Source organism: Nymphalis io, chromosome 21 (genome assembly GCF_905147045.1).
Source record: "Nymphalis io chromosome 21, ilAglIoxx1.1, whole genome shotgun sequence".
NCBI classification, from domain to species: Eukaryota; Metazoa; Arthropoda; class Insecta; order Lepidoptera; family Nymphalidae; genus Nymphalis; species Nymphalis io.
Genome location: NC_065908.1, coordinates 10,060,953 through 10,079,891, shown reverse-complemented (window position 1 = coordinate 10,079,891; position 18,939 = coordinate 10,060,953). Strand labels below are relative to the sequence as shown.

The following is an 18,939-nucleotide window of genomic DNA, read 5'->3' as shown; positions in this document are numbered from 1 at the left end:
ATTGATGAGAGAACCGACACGCTGGTCAAAATACTGCAAAACACATCCCGCAAGTGTTTTCCGCCACAGAGAAGAGACAACGCACCAAGACTCTCTGCTGAGACACTCGAGCTCATGAGAAAACGACGAGAACTACCATCGTTTTTGTCAGATAAGGCCTTAAACCGAACAATAAAAACGCTGACGCGACGCGATCTCCGACGCTCCAATACCCGTGCCATCAAGGCTGCGATTGAGCAAAATCGGGGATCGAAAGTGTTCGCTCGCAAGTTTGGGAGGCCGCGTCTGACAAAACTTAAAACTGAAAATGGTGGGGTCGTTACCTCTAGGCCTGAGATTATCGGAGAAGTAGAGAGGTTTTATGGGCAGTTGTTCTCTTCAAGATCGGATAAACCCGTGGGAATCAGTATTGATGACCAGCGCGCCCCTCTTATGCGCCATTACTCCGAGGAGCTCCCGGTCGTTGACCAAGGAGAGATTAGGGCGGCTCTAGAACAGCTTAAAAACAACAAAGCTCCGGGAGATGACGGAATCACAACAGAGTTGCTTAAGGCAGGCGGGACTCCGGTCCTGAAAGAGCTAGCAAGCCTCTTTAATTCCGTCATCCAACATGGCAAGACCCCGGAAACGTGGAGCGGGAGTGAGGTGGTACTGTTTTTCAAGAAAGGTGATAAAACCCTCTTGAAAAACTACAGACCAATCTCCCTCCTGAGTCACGTGTATAAGCTGTTCTCAAGAGTCGTCACAAACCGTCTCGCCAGACGACTTGACGAGTTCCAGCCCCCAGAGCAAGCCGGCTTTCGATCAGGCTACAGCACCGTGGACCACATCCATACTGTTCGGCAGATTGTGCAGAAGACCGAAGAGTACAATCAGCCGCTGTGTATGGCATTTGTGGACTACGAGAAAGCCTTCGACTCCATCGAAACCTGGGCAGTGCTCGACTCATTGCAGAGATGTCATATCGATTGGAGATATATCGAGGTACTGAGATGTCTGTACAACGCCGCTACAATGACTGTCCACATCCAGGACTGTAAGACGAAGGCGATCCAACTGCGCAGAGGGGTGAGACAGGGGGATGTAATATCCCCGAAACTGTTCACCAACGCGTTGGAAGACGTTTTCAAAACGCTGGATTGGACTAGGTATGGAGTCAATGTAAACGGCGAGTACATCTCACACCTTCGATTTGCCGACGATATCGTCATCATAGCAGAGTCGCTGGAACAACTCACCGAAATGCTGCGTAGCCTAGGCGAGTCTTCCCGGTGTGTCGGTCTCGGTATGAACTTGGACAAGACCAAGGTCATGTTCAATAGGCATGTCGTGCCGGGACCGATATACGTCGAGGGGAAACCTCTCGAAGTTGTTAGTGAATATACCTACCTAGGACAGATAATACAAGTCGGTAGGAACAACTTCGAGAAGGAAGCCGATCGAAGAATTCGCTTGGGATGTTTGAAGACGAAAGTCTTCAACCAATGCGTCTTACCTGCCATGACATACGGTGCCGAAACGTGGACACTAACTGCGGGACTAGTCCACAAATTCAAAGTCGCTCAGCGTGCTATGGAGCGAGCTATGCTCGGAGTATCTTTGAAGGATAAGATCAGAAATGAGATTATCCGGAAAAGAACCGGAGTCACCGACATAGCTTGCAAAATTAGCAGGCTGAAGTGGCAGTGGGCTGGTCACGTATGTCGTAGGACCGATGGCCGTTGGAGCAGACGAGTCCTAGAGTGGAGACCGCGAATCGGCAAGCGCAGCGTAGGGCGCCCTCCAGCCAGGTGGACCGACGACCTTAAGAAGGTGGCGGGCACCAACTGGATGCGGAAGGCGGAGGACAGGGAGCTTTGGCGCACCTTGGGAGAGGCCTATGTTCAGCAGTGGACAACGATTGGCTGTTGATTGATTGATTGATTGAAGGGTGGAAATATGTTAGCTATTTAACCAACGCTATTTAAAATAATTTTTACCAGAAATTAAAACCTGACTTCAAAAGATCGCTTACATGTATAACTTTCCTTATCTCCACTCAGTAATATTGTGGTATAAATTATTGTTATTTGACTGTAATGATAAATGCCATATATATAAAGCTTTTATTAAATGTTACTAAATTTAACATAAAATATGATATTATATAACGTTTCAAATGAAAACTGGTTAAACCTTTGGGTCTTCAATAAATTGATGTCTGAGGATTAAATTAACTATTACTATAAACCAAACGTAAAAACAAAAATTAAATGAAAAAAAAGTTTCTTATGCTAATTATAATAATCAACTTCGTAGGGTGTTAGATAAATCCGTGCAGTGACAGAGAAAGAATACATTTCACTGCCCCTCTCTTTCCCATGGGTGTCGTAAGAGGCGACTAAGGGATATCTGAGCGACCATCTGCTCATCTGGTGGTAGGATGCTAACATCCGCCTGGCTTGTTACCACCGTACGCATGGTGAAAAACTCGTGAAGTGGCTTGCAGCCGCGTTTCGAGGTCAGCCAGCGTACAGCCAGAGCCCGAGCGAGTATTGCCGCGATGGGTGTTGGTCCAATTGGAGACGGCTGTTGAACCAATGCCGGGGGAAACTGTATTGACCTGCCGGTCAGGGAGACCCAAAGAAACGGCTGTTCCGCTGGCCGCCCGTGGCATAGTACAGGGGCCCGAGCGTGCCTAACCAGCTCGTGAGGCTGCCCCACCAGGCCACGCATAATCTCGGGGTGGACCGTCGTGCCGGTTGGTGACTGGTAGGTGGGGTCTCGGCGGCCACTTCCGGGGGGGTTCGGGGGCCCTTCCGTCCGGCGGGTCAGTGTATTTTTCCTTTTGGCAACCACTTGGGGAAACACGCCTCCACACTTTGCCCATCCCTATCGTGGCAATACATCGCTCGCTTCACGTCTCTTTTTCATTTCATTTTTCCGCAAATGGCGCAACAAAACAGAAATAACGGTCGTACAGCGGTGCACACCCCCACCATACCCTTGCTGTTTGAGGTCGAGTTCTCTAACATCCGAGGACTCCACACTGACCTCAACGCTGTCCACCACCATCTCGAGACAGCACGGCCAGCAATGTTGTTTCTCACGGAGACACAAATACTTCGTCCTGCCGATACCAGCTACCTTAATTATCCCGGCTACACGCTTGAAGAATCCTTCAAAGCGAAAGCCGGAGTATGCTTGTTCGTCAGGACGGATGTTTGCTGTCATCGACTGCGCTGCTTGGAGGACCCCTCCTTCTCCATGTTGGTGGTACGTGTGGACCTGGTTCGTCAGAGCCGAGTCTTCGTGTGCCTCTACAGATCCCACAATGGTGACTTGGAGACAAGCCGATTATTTGACCATCTTAGTCGGGTGGCAGATGCTGCGCAAGAGCAATTTCCTAACGCGGAATTGGTGTTTTTGGGGGATTTTAATGCTCACCACGAATCCTGGTTGAAATCCCTCAAAACTGACCATGCTGGAAGGACTGCTCATGCTTTTGCTCTCACACATGACTTGACCCAACTGGTTGATCAGCCCACCAGGATCCCAGACATTGATGGGCAAGCACTTTCTCTACTGGACCTTCTTCTGACTTCTCACTCGGTGGAATATCAGGTTGTGGTTCAGGCTCCTCTTGGCTCTTCGGATCACAGCCTTATTTCTACCAGAGTGCCACAGGCCAAGCTGCCGCCACTAGCGGTATGCAAACGTCGCGTTTGGCACTATAAGTCGGCGGATTGGGACGGTATGCGCGATTACTATGCGTCAGTCCCTTGGAAGGAACGTTGCTTCAGTGGGAATGACCCGACAGCTAGTGCCGCTGCTGTTGATGGCGAGATCATGCTGGGAATGTAATAATACATTCCTAGCTCAGATCTCGTCAGTAGGAGTACGCGTGACCGTGGGTTCACTCGTGAATGTGCCGATGCTGTATCATCTAAGCAGGCGGCATATCGCAAGTGGATCAACGGCTGCATTAGCGGGGCATTTAACATTGACTCACTGAAAGCAAACTATAATAAAAATTCCAAGTCCTGTAGAAAGGCATACACGAGAGCGGATGCACAGCGCATTGTACAGATTGGTCATGACCTTGTTTCGCATCCTAGGTGCTCCCGTAGCTTCTGGCGTCTGACCAAGTCTGTGCAAAACAACTTCTGCCAACCTTCGCTTTTTTTTTTTTTTTTTTTTTATAGAAAAGGAAGGCGGACGAGCATATGGGCCACCTGATGGTAAGTGGTCACCAACGCTCTTAGACATTGGCATTGTAAGAAATGTCAACCATCGCTTACATATCCAATGCGCCACCAACCTTGGGAACTAAGATTTTATGTCCCTTGTGCCTGTAATTACACTGGCTCACTCACCCTTCAAACCGGAACACAACAATATCAAGTATTGCTGTTTTGCGGTAGAATATCTGATGAGTGGGTGGTACCTACCCAGACGAGCTTGCACAAAGCCCTACCACCAGTAATGCCACTGCTGCCACCGCTCAGAAATCCGGACGGATCGCTAGCTCACAGTCTGCAAGAGCAAGCTGATCTCCTGGCTAAACTCTTTACCGACAATTCCGTCATCGATGATTGTAGTGCACTGCCACCTACAATACCTGCATGTGGCCATACGATGCCTGACATTAAAATCAGGCAACGTGATGTGCGTGCGGAGCTGCAATCACTTGATGTACGGAAAGCTAGCGGTCCCGATGGAATACCAGCCATAGTGCTGAAGTAGTGCGCAGCGGAGCTGTCTCCTGTGTTAACGCGCCTGTTCCAACTTTCTCTCTCTTCGGGAAGTGTGCCGGAGGCTTGGAGAAGAGCTAATGTGCAAGCGGTTCCCAAAAAAGGGGATCGGTCTGACCCGGCAAATTATCGGCCAATAGCTATCACCTCAGTACTTTGTAAGGTGATGGAACGAATTTTAAACAACCAACTGATCCATTACCTAGAAGATCACTGTCTAATTAATGATCGTCAGTACGGGTTTCGACCAAAACGGTCCACAGGTGATCTTCTAGCGTACGTAACACACCTCTGGGGTGAAGCTATCGACAAGCATGGAGAATCGTTGGCTGTCAGCCTCGATATCTCCAAGGTTTTCGACAAGGTCTGGAACAGAAGTCTTCTCTCCAAGATACCGGCATATGGTCTGCCTGCTCAGCTATGCACCTGGATTGCCAGCTTCCTACACAAGCGTAGCCTTCGTGTTTTAGTAGATGGTTGCGCTTCACAATTCTATGTAGTGAATGCTGGGGTCCCCCAGGGATCTGTGCTATCTCCCATACTCTTTCTTTTGCATATCAATGATATGCTCTCCCTTGGGAACATACATTGCTATGCAGATGATAGTACAGTGCATGGTGGATACCACGGACGCGCAGTGGCTGGGCGGGCGGAAACTGAGGAGAGGCGGGAGAATCTTGTCATTGAACTCGATAGAACGTTAGAGCTCATCGCCAAATGGGGCTCTGATAATCTTGTCGAGTTTAATGCCAAGAAAACACAGGTATGCGCTCTCACGGCGAAAAAGTCAACATTTTCTCCTCTTCCCTCCCTCTGTGGTACTCCGCTGGTGATGCAAAGCAAAATCGCCATGCTGGGGATTGACGTTCGCTGCGACCTTAGTCCAAGGGATTACATCGAGGCTGTTATAAAAACAGCTTCACGGAAACTCGGAGTTCTGAACAAGGTGCGGCGCTTTTTCACGCCACAACAACTGTGCCTGCTGTACAAAACACAGGTACGGTCTTGCGTGGAATATTGCTCGCACCTTTGGGATGGCTCCGCTAAGTACCTACTGGAGGCCTTGGACCGGTTGCAGCGACGTGCCGTACGCATTATTGGCGACGTAAAGGTCACAAACACCCTTGAACCTTTACAATTGCGTCGTAAGATAGCAGCACTGAGCGCTTTTTATCGACTGTATCACGGCGAGTGTTCTGAGGAATTATTCTCTCTAATTCCTGCTTCCCCCTTCCTTCTTAAGTCCACGCAAGCTGGTTCTCGATGTCACCGCCTAACTGTGACATCAATTCCATCGCGAACAAAGAAATTTGGCAACTCCTTTCTTTGTCGCACTTCCAAAAAATGGAATTCCTTACCAGCTCACGTGTTCCCCTCCTCTTACAACCCGGGTTCCTTCAAACGAGGCGTGAAGAGGCATCTTGCGGGCCGGCAAGGCGAAGGCGGCTAGTGCAGAACGTTTTTCCCGTCTGTACTGTGTGGCCGTCGTCGCGTTTGGACTCTACTACCACTTACCATCAGGTGGAGTAGAGTCATTTGCCCTCCCGGCGAATATAAAAAAAAATAAATAAATAAAAGTTAGTGTTTTGTTTTTATTTTTTTCATAGATTATAAATATAATATTATTTGTGTAATGACATAGTTTATATAACACATTTTTCTTACCGGAAAATATGAAAAAACTTTGCGTTTGTCAAGTGACGCGTTTTATATGAGAAAAATAAATCGATTTCGAGAGATAACACAATAAAAGCTTCTGTCTGTAATATATTATTCATTTTATATAAACGTAAACTATCATAATTATATTTAAGCAAACTTAATTTGGACTCCTTGTGTTATATTTAGTTTTCTTTTATTGGAAGTAGAAATATTTGAATTAATAATGAAACTAAAATATTGGCAAGCGTTGTTATAAGAAATATTTGTAGAAACAATAATTTACTAATATAAATAATGAATACCTAATAACGAATTACTAAGAAAATAAATAAAGTAGACAAGAGTTAATTCTACACGTAAATCTAGTTCATTAAGTTTAGTCAGTACTGATACGAAGTAACAAGTCAGTAATTAGCTAAACGCATCCGTAGTCCGAGCCAATTCACTTTACGAGGCAGTCTGATTACGCGGTGATTTCGTATCTTCTGATGTATTGAATTTGAAAGTAAATGAGGTATGTCAATTCTGCACTCTTGTTTTATGTTAACCTGGTAGTTGCCTAATTGTAATTTTTTTTAAGATTCTTTAATCGAAATCGTTATTAGGGCATTATGTAAAATACTAAATTCATAGAAGGGTGATGAGTATGAATGCTGATGGATATAGGGGACGGTGGAGGCCGAAGAAAGTGTGAATGGGTTGCATAAGAATGGATATGTGTGTGAAAGGGGTACGTATGTACGTAAGTACTGAGATGACGAGTGACAGAAAGAAGTGGAAGGAAAATACATGTTGTGCCGACCCCACGTAGGGCAGGGATGAAGAAGACTAAATTTTTTTTTAATGGATATCTGCCGGAAGCTGCAAAGATCCATAATGTATCATATTTACTGGTGGTAGAGCTTTGTGTAGCTCGTCTGGGTAGGTACCACCCACTCATCAGATATTCTACCGCAATACAGCAGTAAATGGTATTTTTGTGTTCCGGTTTGAAGGGTAAGTGAGCCAGTGTAATTACAGGCACAAGAGACATAAAATCTTAGTTCCCAAGGTTGGTGGCGCATTGGTGATGTAAGCGATGGTTAATATTTCTTACAATGCCAATGTCTTTGGGCGTTGGTGACTACTTACCATCGGGTGGCCCATATGCTCGTTCGCCTTATTGGTTTACTCTGTGTGCTTGTGCTTGACTATTATTTAAAAAATGAGAATAATTTTGTAATTTCTTAACTGCTCGACAATTATATGCAATATTTGATACCATTAACCATTAAACATATAATAAAAATATATCAAATTTTTAAATCTAATAAATTAATTAGTCTCTTGTTAATCTCTTTAATTTAACAAGCAAAGATTAACAGTATTTATCAGAAAGAACAGTTTCGATAAATTATTCCAGGGGTACGTTTTTTGACATGCAATAACGTTGCTACGTGTCTCGACTTACAAACTCCTCATGGAACTCGTGTAACAGTCGTAGAAGATTTTTCATCAAGTTCCACTTTACGATGAGTTGCTCGCTAAAAACTTTGCTAAGTTCGAAAAGAATTCCTTCAATTTCCAATGAAATAGAAAATGTAATGAATAACAACTGAAACAAAATACTCGTCTTTATATATTTAGTTAGATCTTCGTATTTTATTTCTAACATCAATGAGGGATAAGATTTAAAAAAATGAAATAATTTGCCATATTTATCTCGATAAGGTAAAAGATTCAAGTTTTTGTAAATTTGATTTATTTCTATGAAACTCACTCGAAGGCAAGGCTTAATCCAAGTCAGTATGGGTAGGTACCACTTACTCACTGATTTTACCGCCAAACAATAGTACTGAGTATTGTTATGTTCCTGTTTGAATGAGTGAGCCAATTACAGGCGCAAGGGATATAACAACTCAGTTACCAAGTTTGATGGCGCATTGGCGATGGAAGAGATGGTTAATGTTTCTTGCAGTGCCAATATCTATGTGGAGACAATTTGTTGGTCTGCCTATCTATATTGAATAAAAACAAGATAAAAAACAAATCTTTATATTGTAAGTTAAAAAAAAAAACATCTAAAATGTTTTTTTTGAGTATTCCTTCTTTTGTTTGTTGCAGCTTTAAAACCAGCAAAGGTGTCGGCTACACGGCCCACTTCGTCGGTAACTGTTTGGTACTGACCTCTATGAAGGTGCGAGGCAAAGGGTTTCAACATTGTGTCAAATACGAGTTCCAGCCGAGAAGGTAAGTCGTTGAACCGCCTGATTTATTTATAGGACGAATTTATTTTTGTTACAAAATTCTAAACAAATAATTCGTCGATGATTTCTGCGAGTTTTTTATTTTTATTTTAGATTTATTTCTGTGATTACATTGTTATTAATTTTTCAATTTTCTTTTAGAAATTTTGAAGGGTTGTGATTTTAATAGTGTTTGGATGTTTCTCTTTTCTCCGCTCCGCATAGCTACTAATAATATTTTGACAAATGACGTGTGATTAGCTTCGTCTTAAAGTGCCGCCATTCATGTAACGTCATATGAAATTCAACATGGCAGATATGACTTGCATAATACGCAAAGTAACAAAGTTACATAAAAGATAAATGTATCGAGTTTGTTTGCAAATAAATGTTAAAATCAACAGAAGACATATTAGACATATTTAAGACATATTAGTCTTACGTCTTTTTTAAGTACCTTTAAGTACTTAAAAATTGTTTTACAATTACTTTTCTTTTTGTGTTTAGGTGGTACGCTATTGCAGTTGTGTACATATACAACAGATGGACCAAAAGCGAGATCAAGTGCTTAGTAAATGGACAACTAGCGTCCAGTACAGAAATGGCCTGGTTCGTCTCTACAAACGACGTAAGTGTAATTTTATTTCAACATGTATTCTCAATAATATTAATCTTGTTAATCGATAATGAAGAGGGCTTGAATCAATACAATAGTTTTAAGTAATGTTAGCGGTGAATGCAACATTTACATACACTTACCCACACAGATGTACATACGCACTGCTGTTGCGTATATACAAACACACACCAGTGCACAACACTGACGTCCTTTAAAATATATCAATAAAAATTGTCAAACTTCTTTCAATCCTAAAAGCAAGATAAGCAAGCAGCAAGCAAGCAATTAAAGTAATCGAATTTCAAAGAAAAAATATCTTTTATACAAAACGAAAGAAAAGCTTCTTAATGTTTCTTCGAGTACCAGGCGATTATAACTTGATGGGAGCTCTATTTGTTGAATTAATTATTTAGTTCGCGTTCAAGGGGCGCCCTTACGGCTCTGTTTTTATTCGTCCGGCTTAAGTTTTTTTTTAATATCGTTGTACGTTTAAATGGAATAAAAAGCGATAGGGGTGTAAAACGTTCGATAATCTTGTTTTTATTTGAAAAGGTTATGTCTTGGTTAACCCTAAACTTCTAAATTACAAGAATTTGGCTTAAAAATGATAATATATAGTCGATCTACACAAAAATGATGTATGCTATCAGTTAATAAAACATAAATAATGTATTAATTAATATATTATAAAAATATTGGTATTGCAACGATTGATCATAATGTTGTTACATATTCATTTCATTTCCATACACAGGATTTAGTATCAAACTTGTTGTTGGAGCTGATGCAATTTGTGAGTATGAATATTCGACACATTCAATGTGTTATGTTAGTGTTTTGTAACCGTATTGATTTAACTTTGTACAAAATGTTTTTTCCCGAACGCTGCATCGGTATATTTAAATAAAACAAAAATGAAAAAAAGGCAACTAGTTTAGAGTCTTATAAAAATGGATACAATTCTATAACTATTCTAATTTTACAATGAACGTTCTCGTTGGTTTAAGCTTATAAAGCTGCCGATTACAAAATCCTGGATTCGAAGCTCCGGTCTGCCTAATGAAGTTATTAGATTTTCGGTTAAAAAAATTCGCAGCCCAACGTTTCGAATTTGGCAGTGTTTACAGTCTCGCGCCTCAGATAGTATTTTGTATATACCAATAGTCCTACGCCTTAACTGTTTCCAGTCGGGTCGGATTGCCATCCCATGGCTTATGAGAGGAAAAGGAAGTGCACCAATGTTTGTGATAATAATTATATAATTGTAATCGGCGCAAGAACACCATGTATGATACGCAATGTTTGCTCTCAAATGGGTGAACATAAAATAACTAGTTTCAGAAGATGATTTATTAAGATATAGTTTATGTAACATTCACTAACAAACCGTAAATAAATATATTATGGGCAGATCTTCCGTTAGGAGTAATCGCCGTATCTGAAAGCAGTGAGGAGAAAGATTTCAAAAAGCTATATAACCGATTTTTATAGAACTTCAAACTTATTTAGCGTCGTGGGAAACTAAGGGGATATTTACATTCAACTACGCAAAATAAGTTTCAATTATTTGTAATTAAATTATAAATATTATTGACATATATATAATAACCATGAACTATTAAGGGCGTGTGCATAATAATTAACTACATCCTCAAACACAGTACGACTTGATTCATATGTCAGAACGCGAATTCTCACTATAACATGCTGCACACAAACAAATCAAAATGCACACAAGCAAGAACCGTAACGCGATAAACTAAAAGCAGAACTATAAACATACTACATACTATACCTAGCCAGAGTCACGTCGCTCGTTATGACAGAATTTAAGCGTTTGCAATATAAAGTGTAACGTACCATATCTCACGAAATCTGCAATTATGTTGAGGACTCGGAGAAAATTCTCTATTTTACATAATAAATTATCTCCCCTCGTGCATTGAATGAGTCCCCTAAAGACCGAATCTCGGCGTATCTCTGCTGTAAATAGGAATTTACATGCTATTACCGAGCAAGGAATGGCAGTTGGAACGCTACCGACTCCGATAGCACGTGATATGGATTGCGTTAATAGCAGCGTTATCGAGGAATCCAGATTGGTGATAAAAACAAATCTATTTATCTCCAACTATACAAAGGATTGCTTTAAATGGGCGTGAACGGCTGAGCTCAGAACCCGATCATTTTGAAAGTGATTATTTATAATCAATGGATAGGGATCAATGTATAATCTGATGTATATCAGAATTTACGTATAAATACAATTCGATACCTTTCTGTATTCTATGAAATAAATATGTAGTGCGCTAAAGACACAACAGTAACAGTAACAGCCTGTAAATGTCCCACTGCTGGGCTAAGGCCTTCTCTCCCTTTTTGAGGAAAAGGTTTAGAGCTTATTCCACCACGCTGCTCCAATGCGGGTTGGTGGAATACACATGTGGCAGAATTTCAGTGAAATTAGACATATGCAGGTTTCCTCACGATGTTTTCCTTCACCAACAAGCACGAGATGAATTATAATCACACATAAAGCACATGAAATTTCAGTGGCTTGTTTGGGTTTGAATCCACGAGCATCGGTTAGGATTCACGCGCTCTTATCACTGGGCCTCTCGGCTTTCTAATAAACATGTAGTATTCATATATTTTTTAAAACGTTTTAATTTTATATATTGCTGTTAAACTCGGCAGCCGTTCTACCTGGGCATATATACCATTTGTCATGGTGATCGGCTTAATCTGACTGGGAGTTAAAATCAAATACAAACAAATTCTTGAATAAGTAGCGGTGATCTGTCAAATGGTTACTAAATATATTAATATGAAAATCCAATTTTTTTTTATAAGATGTTGTGCATTTTAATATTTCCTCTTTCATGCAAACGTTTTATTACAATTTATTCGGAACTTTGAAGGAGCTTATTGTAACTGACTTAATATTGTATGCTTCGTTTAACCTCTTGATGACTTCATTACGAAGCCATAAACAGCCTGTACCTACATATTAAATATATTTTGCTGACTTATTACTAGGTATACTTATATTATACTTTTATCTTTATAATATAGATGTTTATAGTTTATCGTGAACTATGCGAATAAATATTATTATTGTGACAATATTTGATATAATATCTAATATGATACGAATTATTACTACTTACAATTGACGTTTAGTTTAATATTTTGATATTATTGTAATTATACTTTGTCGAAAAATAAATGAGCAAATATATAATGGGTAATATGGTACATCCAAATATTAATATAATCCGCGATAAGTTTCAACTTTAAACAAATTACATGACCAAAAATATTGAATTTAATTACAACAATGATATTATATTATAATGAAGTTAAGTTATACTTAAAAAAACAGGTGTAAGATTCAAAATATTAAAAAGTGCAGTTAAAAAATTAATTACATAATTTATTTAGTTTTTAATACTTCGAGCGAACGAAAAAACACAACTCATTAGTTAAATTTCATGTTATAATTTTTTGCAAGTGCGCTAATACCAAAACATCCTCAAATATATCTTCGAGCATGTATCGGTTGTGTAACGTTTAATGAAATAGGGAAATGAGGCGTGTGTAAGAACATTTCAAGTGGATATTACACATTGTGTACATTTATTATATAGATGGACATACTGTTATCAAATCAAATAGAATCAAAATATACTCTATTCAAGTAGGCACTTGAGCAGCAGCTACGAGCAGTTTTGAATCATCATTTTACTTAATGAAATTAAAAGTTAATACCAGTTCGGAATGTAGCCTCGATATTTGGTAACTCTTTTTTGACAATCAAGTTACATGTATAATTAAATGCAATTTAATTATTATTTATATATATATATATCCTTTGTTGAGATATACGCCTTATTAATAAAGTTATCTTCACATATAATTTTAATTTTATCAATTCGCAAAGGTTGAGGAATTTTATCATAAAAGCGAACACCTTGCCCAGGGAAGGATGAATTGACTTTGCGGAGACGGAAACCCGGTGTTACAAATATTTCTAGTGTTTATACAATGTTTATCACTGTTTGTATCTAAAATATCAATATTAATATATTATTAAAATAATTGAGATTATACGAGTATATTGCATTTTTGAAAAAATCGATTTCTTTTTGGACCTAAACAAACTTTTTTTATTATTATTATTTCCTTTTACCTATTGATTTTATAATTTACTCAATATCAAACATTTTAGAAAACTAATTTAAATATACATAGTTTTTCACTGAAATTCTAAAGTAAATAAAGTATTTTTAAAATAAAAAATAATGCTTTAGAATTTCGATGAAAAGCAATTTAAATATATTTAAATAAGTTTTATTCAAAAATAACATTCTTTCATTTAAGTTTTTGTATTTTTTACGACAGCCTTTCGACAAATGCTACATCGGTGCGACTGCGGAGTTGGATGAGGAGCGAGTTTTCTGCGGTCAGATGGCGGCCATTTACCTGTTCGGCGAAGCGCTCACCACACACCAAATTTGCGCCATGCATAGACTCGGGCCCGGCTATAAGGTAAAACAAATTATAACTTATGAGTAACATTGGTTTTTTTTATGAAAAAGTCCTTTGAAATGTTAAAAATGTACTTACTGGTTTTTATTTAATTATTTTAGATTTAAACATTAAAATAGTTCCATTTATTTTAAATACTACAGATAAAACGATACAAACGTAATAAATTAAAAACTATGTTTTATAATAATTGTTCGTGTATACAATATAATAATATATTTATATTTTAAATACTTGATTTGTGTTTGTTTCCTGCTAACTTTGGACACAGAGTCAATTCCGTTTCGACAACGAATGCAACATCAGTTTACCGGAGAATCACAAAAGGGTGAGCGAGACGGCCGCTCCCAAGCTTGATGCTGAAATTCCTTCCATTCCCGAAAGCGAACCCCAAACTCCCGAAACCCAATCCCCCGAGCCCGCTTCGCGAGACGAAGATACTAAGGCGGCAGAAAGTGAAGAAGCTTGTGTAGTTATTAAAGAAGATTCAACGCCTCGCGGGCGCCGATTGGCAGACGAGGCGCGCGAAGTGGCCGCTGCGCATGCAACTCTGCTCGTAGATATTGAAGCATGCAAGCGTGTAAGCATGTCGCGCCGCTCGCCCCTATTGAGTTTATATTTGTTTGTCTTTTTCGCTTCTGGTTGTAGAGACAGAAAATGTTTTGGCTCGTTAAAGATTCTTAATTTTTTTATTTTAGGTTAAAATAATCTTGGTCTTTAACGAATTAAAGATTTTCTCGCACTTGACACGCATTGTGTTTATAACACCGTAATAGTGTTTTGTTACTGTTTTATGTGTGGTGCCAGGGTCAATTTCGATTCGATGGCGAAGCTCGCATCCCGCTGCCGGCCACTGAGATACGGGTGGACCGCTACGGTGACCTCATCCACGATCCGACACAAAATATTCATGAAGTAAGACTGTCATTACAAGGTCTTAGGGCTCTAACAAGCGGTTGAACGCGGGAGTACATTAAAGTAACACTCTTCTAATATACTGTGGTCCTGGTATTTTTAATGAAGAAGGTAATAAATCGCATGCTTAGGATTTACTGATATTGTCGGGGATTTTCTTAAGAAAATAGGCACTTTTGTATTAACTCCCAAGATAAATAATTTTCCATTTTGAGGTACATTAAAAACAACAAAGGACAGCTGGCGAGGACAAAAGACGTCTTTGAAGTTAATCCGACCAGAGCGCGACAATTGGACGAAGATTGCTTTGTATATTTTACATTTTGGTCAGGGCTTTAGTTTGTTAGACGTTTTATTATTCACAGGCCAAATATACTAAAAGAACATACAAAAATTTCAATGAATAGTCGTATCTTATATGTATCGTATTATCCGTTATATTTATACACATTTCAATGTTTTAAAAACAAAGACTACATAAAATAATAACGCATATAAGATGTGAAGTCAAGCTAAATGTGTAATAAATAGTACAAACTTAATATTTTTTGGGCCAAATGTCATAAAAAACTAAAATAGAGCGCGTATTTTGTCCATGTTGTTACCAAACCTGTCCGATTGTTGAAAGAGTTGAATTCTTTAAACACTTTTAAACAAATTTGTTGCTTCAAGAACGAGTTTCAGACTGCCATTTGTTAAGAACACTTGGATCTTTTAAACGTAACAGCGCTTTTACAAAAGTTATTTACTGTTTCAATGTCGCTGGATTGTACAAGTTTCAAACAAAAGAGGGGAGTGAGATTTCGGAGCTTTATAAATAATACTGCTTGTAACAAATAGAATACATTAGCAATTGTTCTCACTAACTCGGATGAAATTAATTTATATTTGAAATATTTTGGATTTTTGTTGATTTGATTTTCATTTTGATATTTTAAAATTAGACTTCATTTTTTAAATCGAAATTAATATCACCCAGACATTGATAGTCAGAATTTAGTCTACCCATGAGAGTTTTCATCTAACATTTATAATATATCTGCCTTTAAATTAAAATATTTACTCTATATGTAATATTGCCATGTCAGGTTTTCTTTCCAACAAGGGTTTATATAATATTACAAAACTGACATTTAACCCTGAAGAATGCTCGACATTCTCGTATATGTATAATGTAATGACTATAAGAATAGCAAGTGCGTGATCTTTACTGACTCGCAACCGAGTACGAAATGGTTTTATATTTAATGTTACCTCTATGTGTAATAACTGTGTTCCGCGGGAAGCGAGTTTCCGTGACGACGTGTTTCCTTCCGTCTGTTTCCATCGTAGGAGATGGCTTACGTGTGTACTCTTTAACGTTTTTTTCATTTGCAGTGATATTTAGATCTTAAACAAGTAGAAATAAGGACTATAATTCCGCTGAAACGATGCGGTTTAGGGTAATTTCGCTGCATTTAAATCGCTCGGAAAGAGATTGTAATTATGAAGTGCTTGAAAATATGCCGATGTGAAGTTACTTTACTGAATGTCTGCTTAAGCGTAAAGATTTATCGTGAATTGTTTTAATTTACTGTACATTTAAATAATGTACGTTATATTTTGATTTAAAAGTATATATATTCTTTATTTAAACAAATCGTTTTCTTTAAGTAGGTATGAGAATTAACAGTTAGATTTTTTTTTCTATTATTAACTTTATGTAAGTTTTAAGTTTTGTATTTTACTGGTGGTAGGGCTTTGTGCAAGATCGTCTGGGTAGGTACCACCCACTCATCAGATATTCTACCGCAAAACAGCAATACTTGATATTGTTGTGTTTCGGTTTGAAGGGTGAGTGAGCCAGTGTAATTACAGGCACAAGGGACATAAAATCTTAGTTCCCAAGGTTGGTGGCGCATTGGCTATAAGCGATGTTTGACATTTCTTACAATGCCAATGTCTAAGGGCGTTTGGTGACCACTTACCATCAGGTGGCCCATATGCTCGTCCACCTTCCTATTCTATAAAAAAAAAAGTACTTTGATGTCTAATATTGTGGTTTTAATCCTAGGCAAGTACCAATAATAATAATTGGTCTTTATTATTCATCTCTTACTTGAAGTTCAAGGACACTGCTCGTGTCAGATGACATATTGTAAATGTATAATAGCCAAATTGAGGAACATAGAATGGCTTTATAGTTTCTATAATATATCATAAATTTGACACAGCTGCTAGTTAAAATAATAAGCTTGGCATAAGAAAAATAGACTTTACAAATGAAATGTATTTTTAGGAAGAATTTAGATAAAGGGAAAACTTACCGTTTTCGCTTTTTACTCGAAATAGACGTTTCCGTTTACATTAGGGAAATATATTAAAGAAAAAGGGACTTTTCTTTTCTCTTTGTGATACACAGCATTAGGTCCCTCAAGGGAAGATCCTTGATTGAAGGTTGTACGACAACTGAAATATTCAAAGCGAAACGGCGCGGGAAGGCCGTAGTGCACTCAACAAAAAATAAAAGAGAAGGCCAGCACCTCTTTTTTATTCATGCAAGCCTGGTACCTCATCTGTTTGCTATTTACGTCACGATAAAAATATAAATAATATTTGAAGTCGGAGATATTGAATTATTACCATTATTATTCTGGGGGTTATTTTGTAAAGTATTTCTTAGTCTACAGTAGTATTACAAATTAAATTTACACAATTTATTGTGTTCGTATTAATGAAGATGTGTTCTATATTTATTATATGTTTGTTTCAAAACGCTTTTCAAACAGACTTTTCCGTTTGGTAGAATTATTAATAAAACTTCTTAATTGAATTTTTAAAATTAATTACCATGATAACGAATTCCGGCATTTCGAACTCATCTCATAAAGCATGTGATCCCGGTAGCGCCAGCTATCTTATGAATACTGCTTTAAGTTAAATTAACGTGATTTGGGGAGATTTATTAAATGTGTTGTTTTTTTTAATGGTTATTTTTTTATCGCAAAATACCCAGGTCTTATTTCTTTTGACATAGTTCTTTCAATAAGTCTGTTATAAAAAATCTAGTTTTACAAAATTTCATCGAAATCGACAAGGATTCTATTACTTTATATTGAATAAGCGTTCCTTCGGTACGAAAAATGAACATTAACGAAATCTAGAAAAACGGAAACAATAGCCGAGTTATAGTTTATAAAATAATTTAGTAAATTAGTGTTACCTATTGTTATTATTATTCCAAAATAAAATATATAATAAAAATTTATAACTACAACATTTTCATCATCGTCATCAAGTAATGGAATAATTTTACTTTAAAGTTATTATACATTATTACAATCATTTTATGAACACGCTATTAAATCCTCCATTTGACGCCGGCAGGCAAATTGTCTGATCGTCAGTCGGTATCACAAACGGGAAACGAGCGTAAAATCAAATATTAACTAAACATGTTAGTAGCAATTGTGTACGCATTTCGAATCGAAAGACGCAACTCGGCTACTTATTTAAAAACAGATGAGTATTATTTTACATTGTAAAACGCGCTAAAAATATTTATATGATTTATTACGCATTTTTAATAAACTATTAAAATAGTTGATTAATAAGAAAAAAAAAAACATAATACGCGTGTTTCAATAGTGGTAACTATGAAAAATAAATTTTATGAGTATATCAAATATGTAAATATGTTTTCTTCTTCTTTCTACTCATAATTTTGCTACTCTCTTATTTCACTTTGAAGGCGAATTGCCTTACTTAGTATCTTTGCGATGATGGCAAAGCGACCATATAATAATTTCCTTTTTTTATACACATCTGTATAATAAAAAGTATATTTGAATAAAACGTATCGACTTTAAACATTACACCTTTATTATTTACGAATTATAATTTTGTTGTACTAAATCAGCATCTATAATATCTAAAATTCGTAAGCAAATCATGATTTATTCATTCAAAACTATATTTATATGTCTACGAGTAAGTCGTTGAAAACTATTAAAATCCACAAATTTCAGAGTCGAGATGTTTTAGTGGCAATTTAAGAACTCTTCAGAATGCATAAGCTTCGAGCTAAGAAACTAGACATTCTACATTTCGCAATGAAATTACGTTAACTGTGAAGGAGGGTCATATGTGCGCGGGATAATGGGAGAAATTCTCCCTTCCCTACGTTACAAGCGGGATAACTCAGAGAAAATGAATATAAGAATTTCTAAAGATTATTTTCTGTTTGTGTTTTAAA

At 37.9% G+C, this 18,939-nt stretch overlaps 1 protein-coding gene across 2 annotated transcripts in view; it reads left to right on the top strand.

The window, feature by feature from the left end:
• Positions 1-18,939, top strand: part of LOC126776724 (neurobeachin) — a 474,955-nt gene that overhangs the window by 258,637 nt on the left and 197,379 nt on the right. Inside the window, exons 7-11 of one of the 2 annotated variants that reach the window (XM_050499416.1) lie at positions 8,499-8,624; positions 9,128-9,248; positions 13,644-13,790; positions 14,062-14,370; positions 14,598-14,705. In XM_050499416.1, the coding sequence (XP_050355373.1) occupies positions 8,499-8,624; positions 9,128-9,248; positions 13,644-13,790; positions 14,062-14,370; positions 14,598-14,705 (811 nt within the window). The remainder of the gene's footprint in view (positions 1-8,498; positions 8,625-9,127; positions 9,249-13,643; positions 13,791-14,061; positions 14,371-14,597; positions 14,706-18,939) is intronic. The other variant, XM_050499418.1, reaches the window with a different exon arrangement.